Source organism: Typopeltis vanoorti, chromosome 19 (assembly GCF_054136105.1).
Source record: "Typopeltis vanoorti isolate ZY-2024b chromosome 19, IOZ_Tvanoo_1.0, whole genome shotgun sequence".
In the NCBI taxonomy this organism is placed as follows: domain Eukaryota; kingdom Metazoa; phylum Arthropoda; class Arachnida; order Uropygi; family Thelyphonidae; genus Typopeltis; species Typopeltis vanoorti.
This window is the reverse complement of record NC_143567.1, coordinates 69,475,350-69,499,502: the sequence shown is the minus strand read 5'-3', so window position 1 is coordinate 69,499,502 and position 24,153 is coordinate 69,475,350. Positions and strand designations below refer to the sequence as shown.

General features: G+C 35.3%; 1 protein-coding gene across 1 annotated transcript in view; it reads right to left on the bottom strand.

The window, feature by feature from the left end:
• The window catches only part of PolQ (DNA polymerase theta), a 379,759-nt gene that overhangs the window by 254,630 nt on the left and 100,976 nt on the right, over positions 1–24,153 (bottom strand). The window contains exon 8 of the mRNA XM_090409009.1: positions 18,819–19,186. Within this exon, the coding sequence (XP_090265135.1) occupies positions 18,819–19,186 (368 nt within the window). The remainder of the gene's footprint in view (positions 1–18,818; positions 19,187–24,153) is intronic.

The window sequence follows — 24,153 nt, the reverse complement described above, 5'->3', positions numbered from 1 at the left end:
AAAGGTGGATTTGAGGTTATATTTTTGTAGTATTCTGTTTATTTTGCCTGATATTCCTTTAATGTAGGGAATGGTTATAGTTTTACTGTAGTCTGGTTTGTCTTTATTTTTCATTGAGGTTTTGTAGAGAATTTTGTTAATAGTGTTTTGGCTGTATCCGTTTTTTTTTGGAAAGTATTGCTGATAATTTTAAATTTGTCTTTCAATGCCTATTCACTGGAACAGATTGACTAAGTACTGTTTTTTTAGAGTGTTGATGATGACACCTAGTTTTTGTGTTGGGTGGTGGTAGGGGTTTATGTGTATATATTGTCTCATATGTGTCGGTTTCCGGTAGACAGTGAAGAAAAGATTGCCAGAGGGAAGACATGTGACAAGTGTATCTAGAAACGGAAGTGTGTTATGTTTTTCAATCTATTGTGAACTGTATGCGTTTGTGTTGTTTGTTAAGGTGGCTAAGGAATATGTCTAATGTCTGGCGGCCATGGCACGAGATTGCGAAAACATCGTCAACGTATCTAAGCCAGACTTTGGGTTTTAGAGGGGAGGAACTTAAAGCACGTTGCTCAAATTGTTCCATGTAAAAGTTAGCAATGGGGGGGGGGGGGGGGGGATAATGGCGAGCCCATGGCTGTGCCTTCTTCTTGTAAGTAGAAGGCGTTTTGCCATACAAAATAACCAGTACGTAATACATGTGCAAAGAGCACCGTGATATCTGGATGGAATTTGTTCTGTAGGAGAAGGCCTGTATCATTGATTGGGACATTCATAAAGAGGGCAGAGATGTCAAAACTGACTAATAAATCATCTTTTTCTAATGTAATGTCTTTGATGATGTTTATGAAATGTTGTGTGTTTTTGATATAGGAGGGGGGGGGGGGGGAATGACATACTAACTCCTTGAGTGTTGCCGCTAATTTTTTGGCTAAGTGATACGTTGGGCTATCAATTCCTTCAACAATAGGTCTTAGCGGTGTGTTTTCTTTGTGAATTTTTGGCAGCCAGTAAATTCTTGGGGAGCACGCGTAGTGTGGAAATAATCTTTTGACCGTATCTTTGAGCCATGTGGTAATTGACTTAAGTAGTTTCTCTGTTTTGTTTTATATTCTATTGGATGGGTTGTAGTTAACTAATTGGTATGTGTTATTGTCAGAGACCAGCAGATTCATTTTTTCTACATAAGTGGTATGGTTTAAAATAACGGTGGCATTTCCTTTATCGGCTCTGGTTATTACTAAGTTCGGATTTGTTTTAAGTGATTTTATCTGCACAGTTTTATATACAGAGATAAAATCAGTGATAAAGTATACAACAATAATTGTAATGGTTATAGTTTTACTGCTTTTTAAAACTTTAACCATTCCCTATATTAAAGGAACATCAGACAAAATAAACAGAGTACTACAAAAATACAACCTCAAAGCCACCTTTAAACCTCCTGCAAAATTAAAAAGCTTACTCAATTCATCCAAAGACCCACTCCCTCCACTAGCCCACTGTGTTTAGTTATGTTGCTTGTTATTGTTTCGTTATGATTTAAAATGTTGGCAGTTTCTAAACGTATTTTGTCTGCTATGTTATTTGGGATGTATCTTAGGCCTCTTTCAATATTACAAATAAATTCAAGTTTGTTTACTGATTTCGGTGCTATAGCAAAATTTAAACCTTTGCTAAGTATAGAGATTTCGTCTTTGTTTAGAGCGTGGTTAGATAGGTTGACTATGTTATTGATACCTGTGGGCGATTGGTGGCTCCTGTTGTTACTTGCTTCTGGTTGATTATTGTTGTTCACCATGGAGAACTTTGAATATGGTGGCTGGTTTTGTCATTCTTTTAGTCTTTGGAATTTAAGTTTTCTTTATTCGTTTGGAGGATGTGGTTCGCTGTGTTGTCCGTAATCTTTTCTAGGATCATCCAGATATCTTTGTTTACATAGCTTGAAAGTTCTGTTTTTTTCCTTTAGTAGCTGGTTTTGTGTAGCGGCTAGGTTCTTTCTGGCAGCTTGGATCTGCTCTCTGAGTAGTGCTTTCTATAGTATGGCAAAATACCTTCTACCTACAAAACGAAGGCACAGCCATGGGCTCGCCATTATCTCCCCCTATTGCTAACTTTTACATGGAACAATTTGAGCAACGTGCTTTAAGTTCCTCCACTCTAAAACCCAAAGTCTGGCTTAGATACGTTGACGATGTTTTCGCGATCAGGTGCCATGGCTGCCAAACATTAGACACATTCCTTAGCCACCTCAACAAACAACACAAACGCATACAGTTCACAATAGAGATTGAAAAAACATAACACACTTCCGTTTCTAGATACACTTGTCACACGTCTTTCCTCTGGCAATCTTTCCTTCACTGTCTACCGGAAATCAACACATACGGGACAATATATACACATAAACTCCTACCACCACCACCACCCAAAACAAAAACTAGGTGTCATCATCAACACTCTAAAAAAAACAGGACTTAGTCGATCTGTTCCAGTGAACAGGCATTGAAAGACAAATTTAAAATTATCAGCAATACTTTCCAAAAAAAAACGGATACAGCCAAAACACTATTAACAAAATTCTTTACAAAACCTCAATAAAAAACAAAGATAAACCAGACTGCAGAAAACTATAACCATTCCCTACATTAAAGGAACATCAGACAAAATAAACAGAATACTACAAAAAGAGAACCTGAAAGCCACCTTTAAACCTCCTGCAAAATTAAAAAGCTTACTCAACTCATCCAAAGACCCACTCCCTCCACTAGCCCACCCTGGAGTATACCATATTTATTGTACTTGCAACATACCATATATAGGAGAAACTGGACGCACAATTCCTATCAAACAAAAAGAACATAAACGACACATTCAATATAATAATTATGATGAAGCTGGCCTTTTGGATCATGCCCTGAATACCTTACACAGAATTTACTGGAAAAGCACTAGCTGTCTACATCGCACTAAAACATGATATGAACAGAAATTTAAGGAAGCCTGTGAGATCATTATCAACTACCCCCAATCTGAACAATAATGATGGTCTTAAAATCCCAACCATATGGAAAGCATATATTCGATCCATGAAACCTTCCTCACTAAGAACAACTATAAATAAGACTGCAGAAAATCCAGTATTTTAAATAACAATTGTAATACTAAAAATAGGACATCATTGTTTCTGAAAGAAAACCATCTGTAAGAAAGAATGTTTAATCTTGTCATCATAAATGGAATTTAGCTTGATGTAATTTATAAATATTTTTTTTTTTTTCACTAGAAGTCATGCTAGTTGTGATCAAATCACTGTTTCTCTAGCTTACAGTTAATAATGTAACTCAGCCTGTCTTGTATATTTATGTATGCTTCAGATGATGATCTTGATATGAAGATCGAAACGTTGGGATAATAAAAAAGTTTTTTAAGACGGTTGTAAATTCCATAAAATTTTTAAATGAATGCTGATCACCATGTAATACTAAAAGAAAGGATCATAGTAGGTCAACTTGCGAGAACAGAGGACTTTATATACACCAGGAACTGAGGGAGTGAGTCCCTTGGTAGAAATGGATAAGGATAGCTAGTTTCAAGTGGAGGTTGAAAGCTGTGAAGAGGTTATATCTTTAAAATTCTGGTACAACTATGACAAGCACACAGCACTCAATCATTGTAGAAATAATTCAAACTGTAACTGAAATGAATTAATCTCCTGACACAGCCCCGTCTATGGGCCAGATAACCATTAAGTTAATTTGGAGAGTTAGGCCATATGGTCTCAGAATGATTGTCTTCCACATCATTGGCAAATTAATGCAGCCATACTTGTTGTGGTTGTGGAGTGATTCATAGTTGGTGCTGATTCTAAAAATAATCTCTCAGATCTATCTATCCTATCCCAATGGCTTTAACAGGCCTTTAAAGCCCACAGCCTTCCAAGCATGCTCGGATTTCGTAACTGAAATACGAGGATAGAATGGTCACTCCTATGCCTCAAGGTATTCTTGGCTGTATCCCTGTGTGTTCAAGGGGCCGGTTTGCCTGCTTGCGGGATGAAAAACACCAGATAAACTGGCGGAAAAAACCCTACTGCCCATGCCCAAGACCGGCTAACTTGGCTATGGCTGAGGAAGATCCTTCAGCTCCTCACGTCTCCGACGGGAATTGAACCTAGGACACTCCTTCCCCAGGCATATGGTTGCGAAGCACAAAGCCACTAGGCTAACCGCGCGGACCTCAGATCTATAGAGATTTATATTTTATACCAATATCGTAATCCATTTAATCCTATGAGTATTCAGAGCATGGTCTGCCAGTCCTGACTTACCACACAGATGATCATGGATGTAATTTTTGTGTTCTTTAAAGTAGATGTTTACTGACTTACCAGTCTGCCCAAAAAACTAGGCTAAACTGTAGGCACAAGAAACTTTGTACACTCTAGGATATGTAATAAGATGAAGTTGATCTTTACAATGGATGAAAGTGGCATGGAGATCATATATGCAGAGAACTTTAGCTATCTTTTCTGATGTATCCTGAATATAAGGAATGGAATGGTTTTGTTGTGATCCTGGTTGCAGGAAGGATGGAGGTGCATCTAGTATTTTATCTATTTTATAGAGGATATTGTTATTGGCTAAAAAAAAAAAAGAAGTGTTGTGAAAGTACACAAACTCAGTTTCAAGGACTATGTCATTTGAACAAAATAGCCTTGGCTCAGTGTGCAAGTGTTTTAAGGTTGCCAATACTGCTGGTAAGGATGGTGGTGCAATTAATTATGTAAATACCTTCTCATGCATATGAATTTTCTATAAATAGAAAAGGATAATGAGCCATTAAGTCAGTGGTTCTCAAAGGGAGCGCCCCAGAAGATTTCCGGGTGTGCCCTGTGGTATTCCAGAAAAATATGTGCCCATATATAAAAATAAATATAGTTACTCTATTATACCTTTTCATTACAGATATACCGCACTTTTTGTGAACACATCTATTATGTTAATTAACAGTGGTTTTTCTTGCAAAGAGAACAAGAATATAGTTTATTCTTGTTGTGTATATTACTTATTTTAAAAGTGTTGGAAGTGGATGTTATGTGCATATTACTTATTTTCAGATAAATACACCCAAATAAAATGGATAGATTTCTCAAAAAGAAGCATGATATTGAAGAATCAGATTCTGGAAGTGAGCAAAAGTTAGTGCAAGTAAGAAAGCAAAATCACGGCCTACTCGCAAATATAATGAAAGTTATTTAAGCTTTGGTTTCACTTGGACCAGAAGTGAAGATCATCCTTTGCCGCTATGTTTAGTATGTGGATGTAAAATGGCAAATGAATCATTGCTTCCTAGTAAATCGAGTAAACATTTTAAAACTATACACTCTAATTTACAAGATAAATCTGTAAGTTTTTTCAAGAGATTGTCTGAACAGCAAACAAAAGCAGCAAATTCTTTTAAAAGTATAATGACTGTTTCTGATAAAGCTCAAATCGTTTCTTATCAAGTCCCAGAACTGATAGCAAAAAATATGAAAGATCATACTTTAGGTGAGTCACTTATTTTGCCTGCATGCAAAAAAATGGTCATGACAATGCTAGGAAATGACGCAGCAATGAAAATAAGCAAGATTCCTCTGTCCAACGATACAGTTCACAGGCATATTACAGAAATATCTTCTGATATCGAGAAAAATGTATGCAGTAATAAACTTCAGTATTTAAATTTTGCATTGCAAGTTGATGAGTCAACAGACATTACCAACAAGGCGCAACTCTTAACATTCGTCCGTTTTATTAATGAAGATCAAATAGTAAATCAGTTTCTCTTTTGAAAAGAATTAAGTGTGTCTACAAAAGGTGAGGACGTTTTTAACATTTTGAACAGCTATCTTGATAAATGGCAGTTAACATGGAAGTCATCTGTAGGCATTTGTACAGATGGAGCCCCTTTCATGGTAGGCTGTGTTAAGGGCCTTACATCTTTTGTAAAAAAACAAAATGAGAATGTTATCGTAACTCACTGCTTTCTTCATAGGGAGGCCTTGATGGCAAAAACATTGGGAGAAAAATTAAGAGAAGTTTTAGATCAAGTTGTCCAGATGGTAAACTTTATTAAAACAAGACCTGTCAAATTGCGTTTATTCGAAAAGCTTCATATCGATATGGATTCACAACACAGACGGCTGCTTTTACACACTGAGGTGAGGTGGCTGTCAAGAGGGAAAGTACTTACCTGTGTACACAAGCTACGACAAGAACTTCTTGCGTTTTTTGAAGAGATGAAACAATTACATTTTTGTAACCTCCTTCGGTGCGAATTTTGGATTGCCAGGTTACAGTATTTGGCTGATATATTTCATCAGCTCAATATTTTGAATACTAGCATGCAAGGGAAAGAAGAAAATATTCTCACATTCACTGACAAAATGAAAGCATTTCAGAGAAAACTACAGATTTGGAAAAGAAAAGCTGTTGAAGGTAATTTGGAAATGTTTCCATTGGTAAGTAACACTTGCATAAATGAAACACTTCCAATAATAGTTGAACATCTAACAAGATTAGAAGAAAAATTGAGTTCTTATTTTCCATCACTTAACACTGAATAATACAATTGGATTAGAAACCCATTTATGGAAACTTCAAGTGATTTTGGTTTAACATTAACAGAAGAAGAACTGGCAGCTATATCCACTGATCGTAGATTGATGATTAAACATAAGGAATTGTCTCTTGAAGCCTTTTGGATTTCTATAAAAGAAGAATATGTGTCAATATCTAAAAAAGCTTTGAACATTTTACTTCAATTTTCAACATCATATTTATGTGAATTAGGATTTTCTACCCTCACCACAATTAAGTGTAAAAAGAGAGGAACTCTTCAATGTATACGAGGAAATGAGAGTTTGCCTTTCACTAGGACACATCAGGCTCATTTTTCTCATAAACACAAGAATGAATAAACTTAAGGTATGTTTCATTTTATTTTTTTTTATCGCATTATTTTTTTTCTTTTTTTTGCAAGATGTTATTAATATTTGACTTAATTATTATAACATATTTCTCAGAAATTTGTATATAGTGCACCTACAATTATTTGTAGGATTTTCAATGCGCCCCGACTTCAAAAAGTTTGAGAACCACTGCATTAAGTAGTTGTATCACTAGTTTGCCTAGAAAGAGGAGACAACTGTTATTTTCTTTTTTCTTTCTGTTGTAAAGTTTGGAGTTTCATCCATTGTAAAGATCAACTTCATCTTTGTAGGATGGATGGGGGATGCATCTAGTATTTTATCTATTTTATAGAGGATATTATCATTTTCTAAAAAAAAGTGTTGTGAAATTACATAAACTCAGTTTCAAGGACTATGTCATTTGAACAAAATAGCTCTGGCTCAGTGTAAGAATAGGCCATGAGATGAAATAGCAAGTACATCATCAGCATAATGTAGCCAAACTACTGGCTTAAGAGGAGCTGTGTTAGCCCTTTTGATCCCAAGAATTTTTTTTTAAAGGCAATTTTTTTCATATTATTTAGTTGAAAATGTGTCAAAATGCTACACTATACAGACAGTTAAAAAAAAAAAAAGCATAATTTAAAAAAAATATATGTGTACTTGTATGAGTACAATGGGCAGATCAGGTATCAAAATTAACAAACTGCTTAGCAGAGTGATGCCCAAAATACTTGATCATGGCTTCATTGATTGAGAGATGTTTGTTGAATATGCCAAAATGCTGAAATTTTTTTATTTAGTTTATCCATTAGAGATCTTATTTTATACATTATATCGTTTTTATCTATTTGTGAATTATTGGCCAAATGTAGATATTTCTTGAGTTGTTAAAAACGGTTCCTTGACATACTGTTGGTCACTGGAGGAACCAAGACATCCTCATCTAAACACCAACAGTGACGCTCTATTGGCAACCTGTGGTATCCACTCAAAAGTATAATTGCGATAAATACCTTGATGTCTTCTTCAGGTACTTGAAATACATGATTATTGTTCTGCGTAGCATAGAAATTGGTCTGTTCAATCACCATCATCATCAAATTCCTGCCACGTACCCTCAAGGGATATATAGGATATGATAGTACTACATGAAAAATTTACATCATTACTAACTTCCTATCTACAATTTTCCTCCAGGTCAGTCTGTTACTTGTCAACACTCCAATATTATCAGATCTTATATTTCTGTCGTCTAAGGCACTTTGTACCATATCAATCCACCTATATCTTGGTCTTCTGCCAACCTGGCAGAGAACACTTGTTTTGCCAATCTTCCATCACCCATTCTGTTTAAATGACCATACCACCTGAGATTAGCTCTGCTAATGCATTCCTGAATGCTGACAATGTCAAGTTCTTTCCTAATATCCTCATTTTTAATATGATATTGCCATTGATGCCATCTGTTCACGCCTCGAATCTTTCTCAGGACCCTCGTATCTGCGGTCTCTAGTCTTTGGTCAAGTGTTTTACTTCTGACCCAGCTCTCAGATCCATAAGTTAAAACTGGTTTGAACACTGTCTTATATACAGCTAATTTAGTGTTCTGACTAATTTCTCTCTTATTCCATATGAATTTATTCAATTGACTTCCTACTATACCAGCTTTATTGATTCTGTTGTCTATTTCCACATTTAATTTACCATCTTCACTAAAAATCGTGCCTAAGTAGTTGAAATGTTTTACTTGTTCCACAGGTTCTCCATTCACAATGCAGTTGACATTATCAACGATTCTGCCTATTTTCATTGTCTTTGTCTTTTTATTGCTGACCTTCATACCATATCTATTACAACAGTTATTCAATTTAGTCAAGGAATCTTGCAGACTTGAGGAATCTTGCAGTTAGAATTGCAACCTTCAATTCTAAGTGCTGACTTACAACTCAAATAAAGACTAAGTATTGCTTGATATAATGCCCCATTGACACCATATAACTGTAGCGTATTGAATAGCTTCTCTCTTAGCACTTTATCATATGCCTTTTCCAGATCTACAAAACTCAAATAGAGATCTCTGTTATATTCCCATGATTTCTCCACTATCTGTCGTAAAGTGAAGATCTAATCCTGACAGCCTATATTTGGCTTGAATCCAGCTTGTTCTTCACCAAGCTTTTCTTCTACAATTCTTCTCAACTGTTTCTCAAGTATACTTGCATACATCTTACCAGGAACACTTAGTAGGGAAATACCTCTGTAATTCTCACATGCAGTTTTATTTGCCTTTTTATATATGGGTACTATGAGAGCTCTACTCCAATCATCTGGAATTCCTCCCTCTGTCCAGGCCTTCTGAACTATGCAGTGCAAGATTTTTATACCACCATACTTCAGCATTTCTGGTCGAATATCATCTACTCCTGCTGCCTTTCCACATTTTAAGCCTTTGATGGCTTTTTCTACTTCAAGTATGGATATGTATTCCTGACTGTATGGCTGTTGAGTGTTTTTTTTACCACTGTGCTATCACTTCTTGTTTCATTTAGCAATTTCTCGAAGTAATTACTCCATACTTCAAAGATATCTTTTTCTCCCGTTTTCATGCCACCTTTATCATCTGTAATTTTACAGTACTCTTTAATCCATTTCTAAGCTTCTTCAACAAACTCCAAAATGATATTTCTTTCCTATGTTCTTGCCAAAGTCCTCTCATGACTTTTGTTTGGCTAGTTTTACACAGTGTTTAGCTTTTTTACATTTGTCTCTGTATTCTCTAAGAGTACAAGCTGACTTATTTGCCAGGAACTTTTGATATGCTTCTTCTTTTCCTTCCCCACCTCTTTAACTTCCTGTGTCCACCATGGAGTTCTGATTTTTCTATCCTAGCAGACAACCTCACCACATGCCTCTCTGGCTGAATCAATCAAGGTTTTCTTCAAGGCTTGCCAGTGAATCTCTAAAGTTTGGTTCCTGTTCTCAAACTCTTTCATTTTTTCTTCAATAATCTTTGTGAATTTAAGTCTACAGTTCACATCTGATAGCTGCTGAACTTTTATTCGCTTTAAAACTTCCTTACATGTCATTCTTTTCAATATGAAATTCAATTTTATCCTGCTCAAGACTAAATAGTGATCACTTTCAATTTCAAATCCTCTGTACATTCTGGTGTCCTGCACCAGAGAGAAAACATCACTCTCAACAATAACATAGTCAATGAGACCTTTCTTATTTCTTGCCTCTTCTCTCCATGTGAATTTGTGCACATTTTTATGTTGGAACATGGTGTTAGTAATAACCAGTCCATGTCCTGAGTAGAAATCCAACAAATATTTGCCATTATTATTAGCTTTGCTGTTTTCTCCAAATTTTCCTAATATATTTTTGTATGTCTGATAAGCATTTCCTTCTCTGCTGTTTAGATCCCCAACAAGGACCAACTTTTCCTTTTTCATTGTGTCAGTTGCTTTCTCTAAATCCTCAAAAAATTCCTCCACTTCTACCTTAGTAGAACCTTCTGTGGGACCATAGGCACAAATAAGTCTAATTGTCCAGTTCCCCATTCTGATATGTACCAAATTACAAAATGATGGTCTGTTCAATAATAACGGTAATAATTTCTTTATCGATAAATCTTTCGAATATTTTAACTGGAGTTTTATTTTGGATTTGGTCCCTCACATTACTCAGACAGTCCATATACCCTGTAGTTACTGCCATACTGATGTCTAAGATATCTTCTGCTCATAAGGGCTCGTTGGTAATTACTTTACCTTGTGCAGCCAAACAACATTATCTTATCATGGCTAGAGGAAGATCGTCATCATCATCATCATTATCGCCTGTCTGATTCATCACACGCATAATGAAGCTCTATTTTCCCTGGAACGTCATTGGGAAGGTGGTCAGGCTGAAGGTCATCGTCATCAATATCCTCATTATACGTTTCATAATCAACATCGGGAGGAATGATAACTACGGATGTATCTTGGTGATTGGAATTTGCTACGTCGTACACAGCTAACCCAAGTGTTCTGTAACGCTTTCTATAAAATTGAACTGGACTTATTGGCTGAAATTCATCAGGATCCATGTTTTTAGAGGTATTAAATCTAGAACAAAAAATATATATACTGACTCCTTATAAGCCCACTGTTCTCAAATGAGTACAGGTCCATTTTGTATGCGTTCTCAACCAGTAATCAAACAGAGGTGCTGTTATATCAAAAAAATGTATTTAGTACTTACCTTTGTAACACAAAAGTCAGCACAATGAAAAAATATTCGAAAAAACTACAAGGAATAAAGCACTTGAATTATCATACAGGAACTGACAGTTCAGTTTTAGAATATGTACTGAAAAAGTATGACTACAGAGTCACCTAACTTTTAATTCGCGAAAATGTGGCAGAACTTGCTAAAACTGTAACCTTCCCTGATATTTGACTGTCATGCAAGAGATGTCACAACTAGGCTATTTCAGGTGGTGTACTCAATGAGTATGCTGGGATAAAATGAGTTAAGTGGGTTATCAATATGTTCCACACAGAAGTTGGCTAGTGAGGAGAAGCCATTGCAGTCCCATCCAGTTGTATGTATATTTTACCTTTCCATAAGAAATAACCAGAATAAATGGTGATTTTGAATAATTCAAATATGTCAGATGGGGAAATGTGGCTTACTTTCAAAGGTATATTAGTGAACAGTGAAGTAAAATCAAAGCTGATCATACTTCAGAATCTCTCAGGTAGACTTTTTATTAATGTTTTAAAGTGAAGTGAATTTTAATAGATGAGGGAGAATTGTCTTTATGGAGGGAATGTGATTTGGGAAAAGGTCTATCCAGATTATAAGTAGGACTGTTTATGCTTTCAACTACTACATGAAGCAATGGGGGGAGAGTATAAAACATTCCTGAATTTTGAGAACTCCATATATCTGGAATGGTTTGACATGAAAAGGTTTTAACTTTTTAGTGATCCCTTTGGGCGAAGATGCAACTTTTTCAATAATTTATATACTTTTGGAATACTTCTGGCATAAATTGTTTTTGGAAGTCAATAATCTGATAAGTGGACGTGTCCTTAAGGAGATTACTCATTTTTCTGTTATAATTGGAAGCTGAATAAGGAGGATGTGAGCAAGGGAGTGAGAAACTGATTTTTTGCATGGAGAGTTGTGAATGATTGGAATGCATTGCCTGAGAGTATGGTGTCTGCAGAGAATTTGAATGTGTTTAAGGTACAGTATGATGAGTTGTGTGTATGACAAAAGGAACCTTTCTAGATGAGTCTGTGACTCCATGGGGGGTCTTAGGATGATAATAATAATAATTTGGTTGATAATAACAGTTGCATTTCCTTCATCTGCCTTGGTTACTATCCTTTTTCTTTTGTTGTTCCTGTATACAGCTTTTTAACTGTCAAAATTTCTTTAGAAGGAATGCTACTTTTAGGAGGTTTGGATTTTATGAAAAAAGCAGCCACATTTAAATGAATGTTATTAGCTACTGTGGGCAAGAGATTATAGATACAAAGCTCTATATTAGTCATTATTTCCAAAACTGATACATTTTCTAACCAATGGCTACAACCCTATAAAACAGATAAAATACTACAAGTGCCTCCTATCCTTCCTGCAACCAACACATAAGATTACAGTAAAACCATTCTCATCCCTAGTATCGGTATTAGAAGAGAATCAAACCTTTCATTCAGCTAGCTACCTTCATGCACTCTTCTAAAGATCAACTACATCCTCTTGATCATCTTGGAGTGTATATAAAGTTTCTTGTGCATGCAGTTTAGTCTACTATGGACAGACTGGTAACATCCACCTTAAAAGACACAAAAATTACATAACCAATCATCTGTATTGCAATGGCAGACCATGCTCTGGATACTCCATCACATAGGATGAAAAATAGAAGATAATACAGGTGTTACATAGAAATCTCTATAAATCTGAGACTATTTTTAGAATCAGCATCAGCTGTGCAGCTTTCTCCAACCTCAACAAGTATGTAGCTGCATTAATTTGCCAAAGATCTGGGAGAAAGTCATTCTAAGACCAGATAACATGACTTCTCCAAATTAAGTTAATGGCAAATTTGGAGAAGTCACGTTATTTTGGAATCTGGCCCATATATGGGGCCATGTTAGGACATTAATTCATTTCATTACAGTTTGAATTATTTCTACAATGACTGAGTACTGTGTGCTTTTCACAGTTGTATTTTGCTATGAAGATGAAAGATAGAAAACCATTGAAATATATTAGTAAGTTAGATAAATTAATTTTATTTTTTCTCCTCTTGTTGTTATTTATACCATGAAACACTATCATAAATATGATCTTCCAAGAGAAATATCTGGAATGGATGGCAAAGGAAAACAGAACAGGAGGAAAACGTTTCATAAAAGTATTTAAGTGTCATTCAAGGGAACATTAGTAAACAGTAAAGTAATATCAAAGCTGAACAATATATGTATATTATTTACAATTAGAAAACTATTTTCAATAGAACTTTTAAAATGAATATGCAATATACATTATGGCTAATGAGGGGATACAAAATTTCACTATCTGAATAATTTATAATTTATAATAAGGGGTGCTTAAGGGTCAAAGCTGTATAACTGAGAGGAGACCTCCACATAGCCTTTAAAGGAATGCAGAGAACCGACCAGGGCTTCTGACCTAATGTACAATCCTCACCTTCTCGTGGTGCACCCTGTTGGGTATCTACTTGGACACTGAACGAACGAGGATGGGCTGGCAATTTGGGATTTAGCCGAACAAATTGTATTCTTATTGGTTAAACCAAAATAAAAAATGATGGTACAACATGACAAAATTTCATGCCGGCTGAGGCGTCGCCCAGTTAAACAAAGTCCCCGTTGTTTTCACCAAGGAACCAGGGCGAACAGCAAAAAGTCAGCTACTGGAACAAATCTGAAAACAAACCCCAACTCAACATCACCAGAGTTAAAGATTGGTACTTATGATACTATCAACGTAAGAAGCCTGAATGGCAAAGAAATGAAGCTAGTTGAGGAATTAGATAAGTACCAGATCGACATAATAGGGGTGACCGAAACAAAAAAGACCAAAACTGGTGAGATCTTTCTGAGCAATAAATACAAAATGTTATATTCAGGCAATGACAATGAAGGAAAAGAAGGAGTAGCCATAGTATTCAATACAAAATACGAGGCTAATCTTCTTGAATGGCAGTCAGTCTCAAGTAGAGTAATGTGGGCAAATATGAGAATGGGGAACTGGACAATGAGGCTTATTTGTGCCTATGGTCCCACAGAAGGTTCAACTAAGGTAGAAGTGGAGGAATTTTTTGAGGCTTTAGGCAACTGACACAATGAAAAATGAAAAGTTGGTCCTTGTTGGGGATCTAAATAGCAGAGTAGGAAATGATTGTGAGACATACAAAAATATTTTGGGAAAATTTGGAGAAAAGAGCAAAGCTAATAATAATGGCAAATATCTGTTGGATTTCTGCTCAGGACATGGACTGGTTATTGCTAACACCATGTTCCAACATAAAAATGTGCACAAATTCACATGGAGAGAAGAGGCAAGGAATAAGAAAAGTCTCATTGACTATGTTATTGTTGATAGTGATGTTTTCTCCCTGGTGCAGGACACCAGAGTGTACAGAGGATTTGAAATTGGAAGTGATCACTATTTAGTCTTGAGCATATAAAATTGAATTTCATATTGAAAAGAATAACATGTAAGAAAGTTTTAAAGCGAATAAAAGTTGAGCAGCTATCAGATGTGAACTGTAGACTAAAATACACAAAGATTATTGAAGAAAAAACGAAAGAGTTTGAGAACAGGAATCAAACCTTGGAGATTCAGTTTCAAACTCTGAAGAAAACATTGATTGATTCTGCCAGAGAGGCATGTTGAGGTTGTCTGTAAGGATAAAAAAATCAGAACTCCCTGGTGGACACAGGAAGTTCAAGAGGCAGCGAAGGTAAAGAAGAAAGCATATCAAAAGTTCCTGTCAAATAAGTCAGCTTGTGCTCTTAGAGAATATAGAGACAAATGCAAGAATGCTAAACACTGTGTAAAACAAGCTAAACAAAAGTCATGGGAGGACTTTGGTAAGAATATAGAAAATAAATATCAAGAAGGTGGCAAAATATTCTGGAGGTTGTAAGAAGCTTAGGAATGGAGGAAAGGGTGCTGTAAAAGGAGTTAGAGATGATAAAGGTGACATGAAAACGGGAGAAAAAGATATCCTTTAAGTATGGAGTAATTACTTTGAAAAACTGCTAAATGAAACAAGCAGTGATGACAGCACAGTGGTAAAAAACACTGACCAGGCATGCAGTCAGGGATACATATCGATACTTGAAGTAGAAAAAGCCATCAATGGCTTGAAATGTGGAAAGGTAGCAAGAGTAGATGATATTCGACCAGAAATGCTGAAGTATGGTGGTATAAGAGTCTTACAGTGGCTGCACTGCATAGTAGTTCAGAAAGCCTGGACAGAGGGACGAATTCACGATGATTGGAGTAGAGCTCCAATAGTACCCATATATAAAAAGGGAAATAAAACTGCCTGTGAGAATTACAGAGGTATTTCCCTACTGAGTGTTCCTGGCAAGATCTATGCAAGCATACTTGAGAAACGGTTGAGAAGAATTGTGGAAGAAAAGCTTGGTGAAGAACAAGCTGGATTCAGGCCAAATAGAGGCTGTCAGGATCAGATCTTCACTTTACGACAAATAGTCAGGAAAGCATGGGAATATAACAAAGATCTGCATTTAAGTTTTGTCGATCTGGAAAAGGCATATGACAAGGTGCCAAGAGAGAAGCTATTATCAATACTTAGTCTTTATTTGAGTTGTAAGTCAGCAGTTAGAATTGAAGGAAGTACAGGAAGTTGGTTAATGTTAAATCTGGTGTGAGACAAGGATGTACATTATCTCCTCTGTTATTCATTATTTATATGGATCACATTATGAAGGAAAGTGGTATTAAACATGATATCAAAATTGGAGATGTTAATGTCAGCTCTTTGCTTTATGCGGATGATGTTATACTTCTAAATAAATCCGCTACAAGTCTGCAAGATTCTCTGACTAAATTGAATAGCTGTTGTAATAGATATGGTATGAAGGTCAGCAATAAAAAGACAAAGACAATGAAAATAGGCAGAATCGTTGAAAATGTCAACTGTGTTGTGAATGGAGAACCTGTGGAACAAGTAAAACATTTCAGCTATTTATGCACGATTTTTACTGAAGATGGTAAATTAAATATAGAAATAGACAACAGAATCGACAAAGCTGGTATGGTGGGAAGTCAACTGAATTTATTCAGTTGACTTCCCACTCAAATTCATATGGAATAAGAGAGAAATTAGTCGGAACACTAAATTAGCTGTATACAAGACAGTGTTCAAACCAGTTTTAACTTATGGATCTGAGAGCTGGGTCAGAAGTAAAACACTTGATCAAAGACTAGAGACCACAGATATGAGAGTCCTGAGAAAGATTAGAGGCGTGAACAGATGGCATCAATGGCAATATCATATTAAAAATGAGGATATTAGGAAAGAACTTGACATTGTCAGCATCCAGGAATGTGTTAGCAGAGCTAATCTCAGGTGGTATGGTCACTTAAACAGAATTGGCGAGGAAAGATTAGCAAAACAAGTGTTCACTGCCAGGTTGGCAACAAAACGACCCAGAGGAAGACCAAGATATAGGTGGAGTGATACGGTACAAAGTGCCTTCGACGATAGAAATATAAAATCTGATAATGTTGGAGTCTTGACAAGTAACAGACTGATTTGGAGAAAAATTGTAGATAGGAAATGAATAATGATGTAATTTTTTTTCATGTAGTACTATCATATCCTGTACACCACTTAAGGGTACATGGCAGGAATTTGATGATGATGATGATGATGAATAATTTATAGCAGGGAGATCAGTAACAGTACTAGGTCTTAGAAGAAATGTGAATTTGTAGATTTTAGGTAAATTGTATATCCTGGGGAAGGAGAGAAATGAAAAGTTTTAAGTTTTTTTGAGATTTCAAGAAGCCTGTATGATGCTTTTTTTTTTAGCAGACTTTTTTAATTTTGTAATCTGAGACGTAATCTAATGGAATGTAGGCAGATCAGTCTCTGAGAATGATATTCATTTATCAATTATATTCACTAGCATAAAAGATTATTGTGTGAATGTTTTCAACCACCAAGCTTAATGTTATAAGCTATTTCTAGAGCTAAGATATGGATTTTGTATTTGACATTAAACATCAGGTCTAGTATCAATACTTGTTTCTGTGCTAGCAAAATTGTGGCCAAGACTGATTTTTTCTTATTACCATCCTGGTCACCTTATCATCCTCAAAATTATAATCACACATTTGTTTATCTTCCTGACTGAGTATGCAAGCTAATACAGCTTCCCTTGAAATATCTCTTGACCATTTCCCATGTTCTAACATCCTTCTCTTGCAGCTTCTTATGCCAAAACACTGCTCCAAGTGTTTTGTCATAAGAAGTGTTTTGAAAAGGACAAAATGTCAAAACACTGCTCCAAGTGTTTTGAAAAGGACAAAATATGTAGTCAGTTGTTGCTGCTATAGCAGCAACTGACTACATATTTTGTCCTTTTCAACACTCTATCTCAACAGTAGAGTCATATGCTCTACATTCCACAACCCTGTTCATCCTACTATACCTCTACTATTGATATAATCCTGCAATTCTTCTTGTCAATGATATCCATATCTGCCTTCCTGAAATAACTTCCCTTATTGCTAATGCATTTGGCATTAGTATACATGAATTGCAATATTCCTTAGGCTCACAAGTACCCTTCATCTGCAACCTAAGAAACAGCATTTAGCATCTTTGGATCATTCTCACAATATCATACACATACTCTCCAACTTACTTTATAACAACCCTAACTTCTCTGATTTTGTACCTCCATTCTCTCACAGAATCATTTCTTCAAATCTAAATCTATTTAACTGCAAAGAATTAACCATATATGTAAGACATTTCGTCCATCAAATTCACTATTTAACCTCTAAACAGTACATCACAACTCCTCCTACACCCATGATCCCTCTCAAATTCTCTTCTCTTCTTTTTTACTCAATGCTAGTAACTCTTTCATATGATATCCTGTGTCATTCTGTATCTTTCAAATCATTCTGTATCTTTCTAAAATGATCAATCTGTTCACTTTTCTGCTTTACTGTCATACAGCATCATTAATATCTTTAATCATCACTCATTAAGAGAAAAAAATTACATCACACTCATCAAGCACACACACACACACACGTTGATGGAATCACCACAGAATAATTTCCTTATTCACTCTTTCTCATATTTTTTCATATCCATTTTTCTCCTGTATCTTTTCTCTCTCTCTCTCTCTCTCTCTCTTCCATATTCTCCTGTTTTTACTTTCTCTTCTTTTTCATATCCTCCTGATTTTTCTTTGCAACTTTTCTTCTGCAGCTCAAGCTTATGCTTTGTTCATCTTCATCTTGTGAGCACCTATTTCTTATTTATTTCAAATACTGCTACCCACCAGTTTCATCTTTCACCATTTCTGTTGTATTATCTGCAGCTGCATTCCTATCAACACAAGAACTTTAATACACACTTTCATGCCTTTTCATTATATGCACATAACTGTTTTCTTGCATTAGACACATTCCATACTTCTGGTATCTTCTGACAGAAGATACCAGAAGTATGGAATATGTGGAATAATGCTTTCTTTTTTACCTAGTATGTACAATATAATACTTTTAAAAAATCAATTTTTTTTTTAATTAATGACAAAGAAAAAATGTGACTTACCACCAGTTTGTGCTGTTTGCTGTGGTTTTCCCAACTGAAATATTTGTTTTGCAATAGTTTCAGCCAATTTTTCACACCAGTTTTTAGTTGGACAGAAAATAAGTACTGAATGTCCTAGTGCTACTGTTTCTATAGCTAAAAATACTGTACAGTCTGAGTCACCAGGAAAAGTGATTTCCTGGTCATTAAGGTGACGAATTTCTTGTAATGAAGATGCATTATAAATCACGCTTCCAATTTTAATATTCTCAGAAAGAGGTACAGGACGAAAGCTAGTACAAAACAATTCAGCATTCAACCAATCTGCTAATAGATCGAGGTTAGGCAAAGTAGCACTCATGCCAACTACCTGAATCGAATGATTTTTTCTAAAAAAAGAAAAACCAATTTTCAGTATTAAAATAATAAAAAATTGTTTAATGAGCTTCACTCAAAAATTATGGATTTGAAACCAATTAAATCTCAATTATGGTTATAATAGTTATAACACTGACATCTAGTTTTTGGAATAGAATTACACATCACATAAGCCAGAACTTAAAAGATAATATCTACATCATTAGAAAGTTTTTACTTGGTTACAAAGTAAATTATACTTGTACAAGAAATTATAATCTTGTTTAATCCTTGACCAAGAGTGCAAGCAAAGTTTGTGCATGAGGTATCTTCACAACTAGGCTACTTGTATATAAAGATTGATGACTTCAAATTATTTGACTTAGTATACTATAATGCAAAGAAAATTTCCTTTCAGATGTGCATAATGCTAAGCATTAAATCGAAAACAGTCTGGATAGGGTGATCCTCTGTTAATGTTTAGCATTATGCATGTTCAAAAGAATGTGTATTTTGTATTATGGGATACTAAGGCAACCAATGTGAAATCAGCCTCCATATCCAACACTATCATCACTCTATTACAAGAAATTAAAAAATTATTAAGGCATGATCTACCCTTAACAGAGTCATGCTATCTGCATAGTGTGTATCATATTCTTATCCCTATTCCTGATTCTTATCCACCCAATTATGTTTATGACCAACTTTTCCAATCCATCACTACCAAGATACTGACTGACCTATTATTTGCTACCAAGTCTTGATGCAACAGAACTATTTTGCCTTTCTTCCACTCCCTTGGGACTTTACCAGAGCTGAGACTTACGTTAAACAACACAGTCAAAAGAAATATCAATTTCTTTGCACTGTCTCTTAATAATGACCTGATATCCAATCTTTTTCCAAAGCAGATTTTTGTACTGAGATTCTGCAATATCCCAATTATTTCCAATTCATCAACCCTATTTCTCACATCAGTTCTGTCATAGCAATATCTTCCCTTGGATGGTAGACCAGTAGCCTAACTATTTCAGCTGCTTCTGTCACCTCACTACCATCAGCACTCATTTAAGTTATCCTTCCACAGCCATTCTTTCTTTTATTTTCAACATAACAATATACCTCTTTGGGATCCCTCCGGCCTACTTGGCTAATTTGTTTTCCACTTTTCTCTTTATATACTTGTCACAACAATTTTTATTTTCAGGTCCTGCTTAATGATACTACTTATCTTACTCCTACATAATGTAGCCTCCTGATCTTCGATATACAGTCTGACACTGCTTCCTTCAGACACAACTTCACCATTTCCCATGCACTGCTAACATCCTTCCCTTGCAGATTCTTCAGCCATGACACTGCTTCAAGCTGCTTCCTGAGCTTATCATAATCATCTGTCCTATATTTCTGCATATACCTCTTCTTAACTAGACATTCTACATTTGGCAATCTTCCATATAAAGACTGTGTGATCACTCCCCCCCCCCCCAATCAGAAGCAATGTGGCTACTTTGGTTATGGAATGAATGTCTGATTCTATAACCAGATTGGACAGCACTCTCAAACTTCCAGATCCTCTCCATCACATACTATTTCTCTTAGCAATTAGTAATTATCTCTTAGCAGATGAATAAAATCCATTTCTTTTTTACCGTGTGATCTTTCTTCCTTCCAATCTATGTCCCAGTAGGTGAAATCACATATAATAATTAATCAACTTGTACTCACTGAGCTAATTAGCTGATGCATGTCTTCCACATCATCTTTTGCATTGCCTGACCTACAGAAACCAACTGTATATTTTGTCCTATTAACAAAATATACAGTTGGTCATACATCACCCACACTATTCATATTAATAAGTTTTTCAACAGCTTTTAAACACATGCAGACTGCAACTACAGCAAGAATGTATAGCTGTAAATTTATCTTTGCAACAACTTAGAGACGATGCTGTCAAGCCACACATTTCCCTTCTGACATTAATGAGTTATTTAGACTCATTATTTATTCAGTTTATTTTTCATAGAAAGGAAAAAAATATATGAACAACTAGATAAGACTACAGAGAGCAAAATCAAAGACAAAATTTTGTCATCATTCCCAGGGAAAGTACCTGTTTGAGAAATCATGACCAGCGTGGAATGTGATATCTATGATCTTTCTGCCACAGTAGCTAATAACGATATTCATTTAGATGTGACCAGAAGTCTAACAAAATTCAAACTTCCCAAAAGCAGTATTCCACCTAAAGAACTATTAGTCATCAAAAACTTATAAAAAATATATAATAAAAGCTGCTTTCTTTTTGATAATTTTTTGGACCCAAAACATTCCTTCTTTCCCTTCTCATCCATTCCTTAGGATGGGTTGAGTCCCCTAATGAGAGGTTTATGACAAATTAATGCAGCCGGCTTGTCACTCCTCTGCTGCATCCCCTAAGGGCACGTATTTTATGACTGTAATCCATGTGGATTCACAGGGCAAATTTGCTTGTTCTGAGGGAGCAAAAAACCCAAGTTTTTGCTCCCTCAGAACAAAGGGTTAGAGAGTTTTTTAACCCAAGAGGGTTAAAAAACTCTCTAACCTCTGTATGAGACTGGCTAACTTACCTTTAGTTGAAAGAGATCAGATAAAGGTTCCTCGTGTCAAGGATGGGAATCGAAACCTTGATAATGTTAAAAAAAAATTTTTAAATACCCCCCCCCCATTATTAAAAATTCTACTCACTTTAAAATCATGATAGGAAATCTTAACCTAAAAAATTTAGATGTCATGGTCAGTTTTACATTTCATTGTTCACCAATGTATCTTCAATAGAGACCCTTGACCATATTAAACCATATTTGCCCTCTGACATTTATGAGTTACTGAGATTCCCTATTTATTATTATTATTATTGTTGTTGTTGTTATTATGTAGCACCTCCAGGGAGTCCTTGGACAGGGTGGACTCCATACAACACTACTACTATCAATGCCATCTACTGCCCATCATCACCACCAACAACAACAGTACTTTTTTTATCTGTAAATTGCATGTATTCTGAAGGTAAATTTGTCTGTAACTCACCTTCAGTTGAAAATGTCCATATAAGAATTCTCCTTGTCATGACAAGAATCAAACCCAGGTCTTTTCCAAGGGCACAATGTTCTGCTGTTCTTCCAATTGTGCTATGGAGGCTATTCAGGTTATTTACATAATAAAGAAAAATATATTGGCCATCAATGAGGGGAGGGGAGACTGCAGAGGTTTTCCCCTGCAAAAAAAAAAAAAAAAAAAAAAAAAAACACTGGCCAATTTCTATATGGAATTTCTGGAAAACCAAGCACTCAACAGAGTTAACTTAAACACACATCATCTATAGCAGGGGTTCTCAACCTTTTCCAGTGGCATACCACTATATTTAATTCAAGATATTAGATGTACCAGTAAGACAGTGGCTCCTGTACCACCAGTGGTATGCATACCATAGGTTGAGAATCTCTGATCTATAGCAAATAGCAAACACGTCATTTATATGGCCTTATGACTCAGCATGTTAGATATGCTTTAGTACATTTAAACAGCCAACATCCAAGAATACACTTCATTACAAAAAAAGAAAGCAACAATTGTCTCTCCCTTCTGTAACATAAGTATACTAGTAACCACACTAGTAATGGGACTACCAAATAGTTCATTATCCTTTTCTATTTATAGAAAACCTGCACATGTCAAAATGTATTCATAAGCAATCACATCAACTGCTCACCCAACAGCATAGCATCATGAAGAGACACAGAGAGCCAAGGTCATTTGTTCAAATGACAGCCCTTGAAACTGAACTCAGCTATCTTCACTTCACAACACTTATAGCCAATGGATACAACCTCCAAAAAATTAATTAATTAAATAAAATAGTGCATGCCCCCTCTATCCCTCTTGCAATCGACATATAAGATTACAATATTCCCCTGAGAGACTATTTTTAGAACAGGTATCAGCAATGAAGCACTCCCCTAACCTTAACGAGTATATCTGTATTAATTTGACAGACAGTCATTCTAACACCATATTAGCATGAACTTCTCTGAATTAACTTCACTGTTATCTATCCCAAGAGGACTTACACAAGAATGTCTCCTATCTCTAGTATTATTTTGAATATACATGGATGAAAGGATCAAAGAATGGAGGTTAACATAGAAAGAAAGAATTCCCACAGAAAAGAATTTCATCTTAGATACCTTACTGTTTGCAGATGATCAAGTGATAATATCTGAAACAAATGAGTACAATCTACAAAAAGAAGTACATAGACTGAATTTAAAAATAAATCCATAAAATATGCCAATCTCTTAAGCAAAAATAAACTATGGAATTTAAAGGAAAAATGCTGATCTGAACTAAAATAGTAAGAAATAAAATAAATGAACAAATCAATAATTTTAATTATTTTGGCTATAAATGAAGTAAATGAAACCAATAAACAAAACATTAAGGTAAGCAATGGTCACCAAAAAGCAAACTAAGAATGTATAATATTTTATTAAATGCCAACATTAGTATATGGTAGTGAAGCATAAGCAATAAGAGAAGGAGATAGGAAAAGAATCACTGCAGCAGAAATATGAGAAGAACAGGTTATACAAGGTTATACAAGACTAGATAAAAAAAAAGAGAACGGAAGACATACTGAATTAACTAAACTACATACCAATAATGGAACAATAGAAAAATACAGAACCAAATAAATAGGGCATCTACAACAAATGACATATAATAAAATACCCAGAAAGATGATGAACTACAAATCAAAGGGTGAAAGGGTGACAGAGGCAGGTCAATATAACACTGGACTGAGACCAAAACAGATCATCTGGCCTAGATTCATAAAAGGAAGAAGAAGAAAAAGCTAATCTTTCTATTCCCTAGTCACTACTGCATAAATATAGCATCTTGCAGTTATTATTTTTTAATGACTTCCATTTATTTTTAATGACTTCAGTTTATA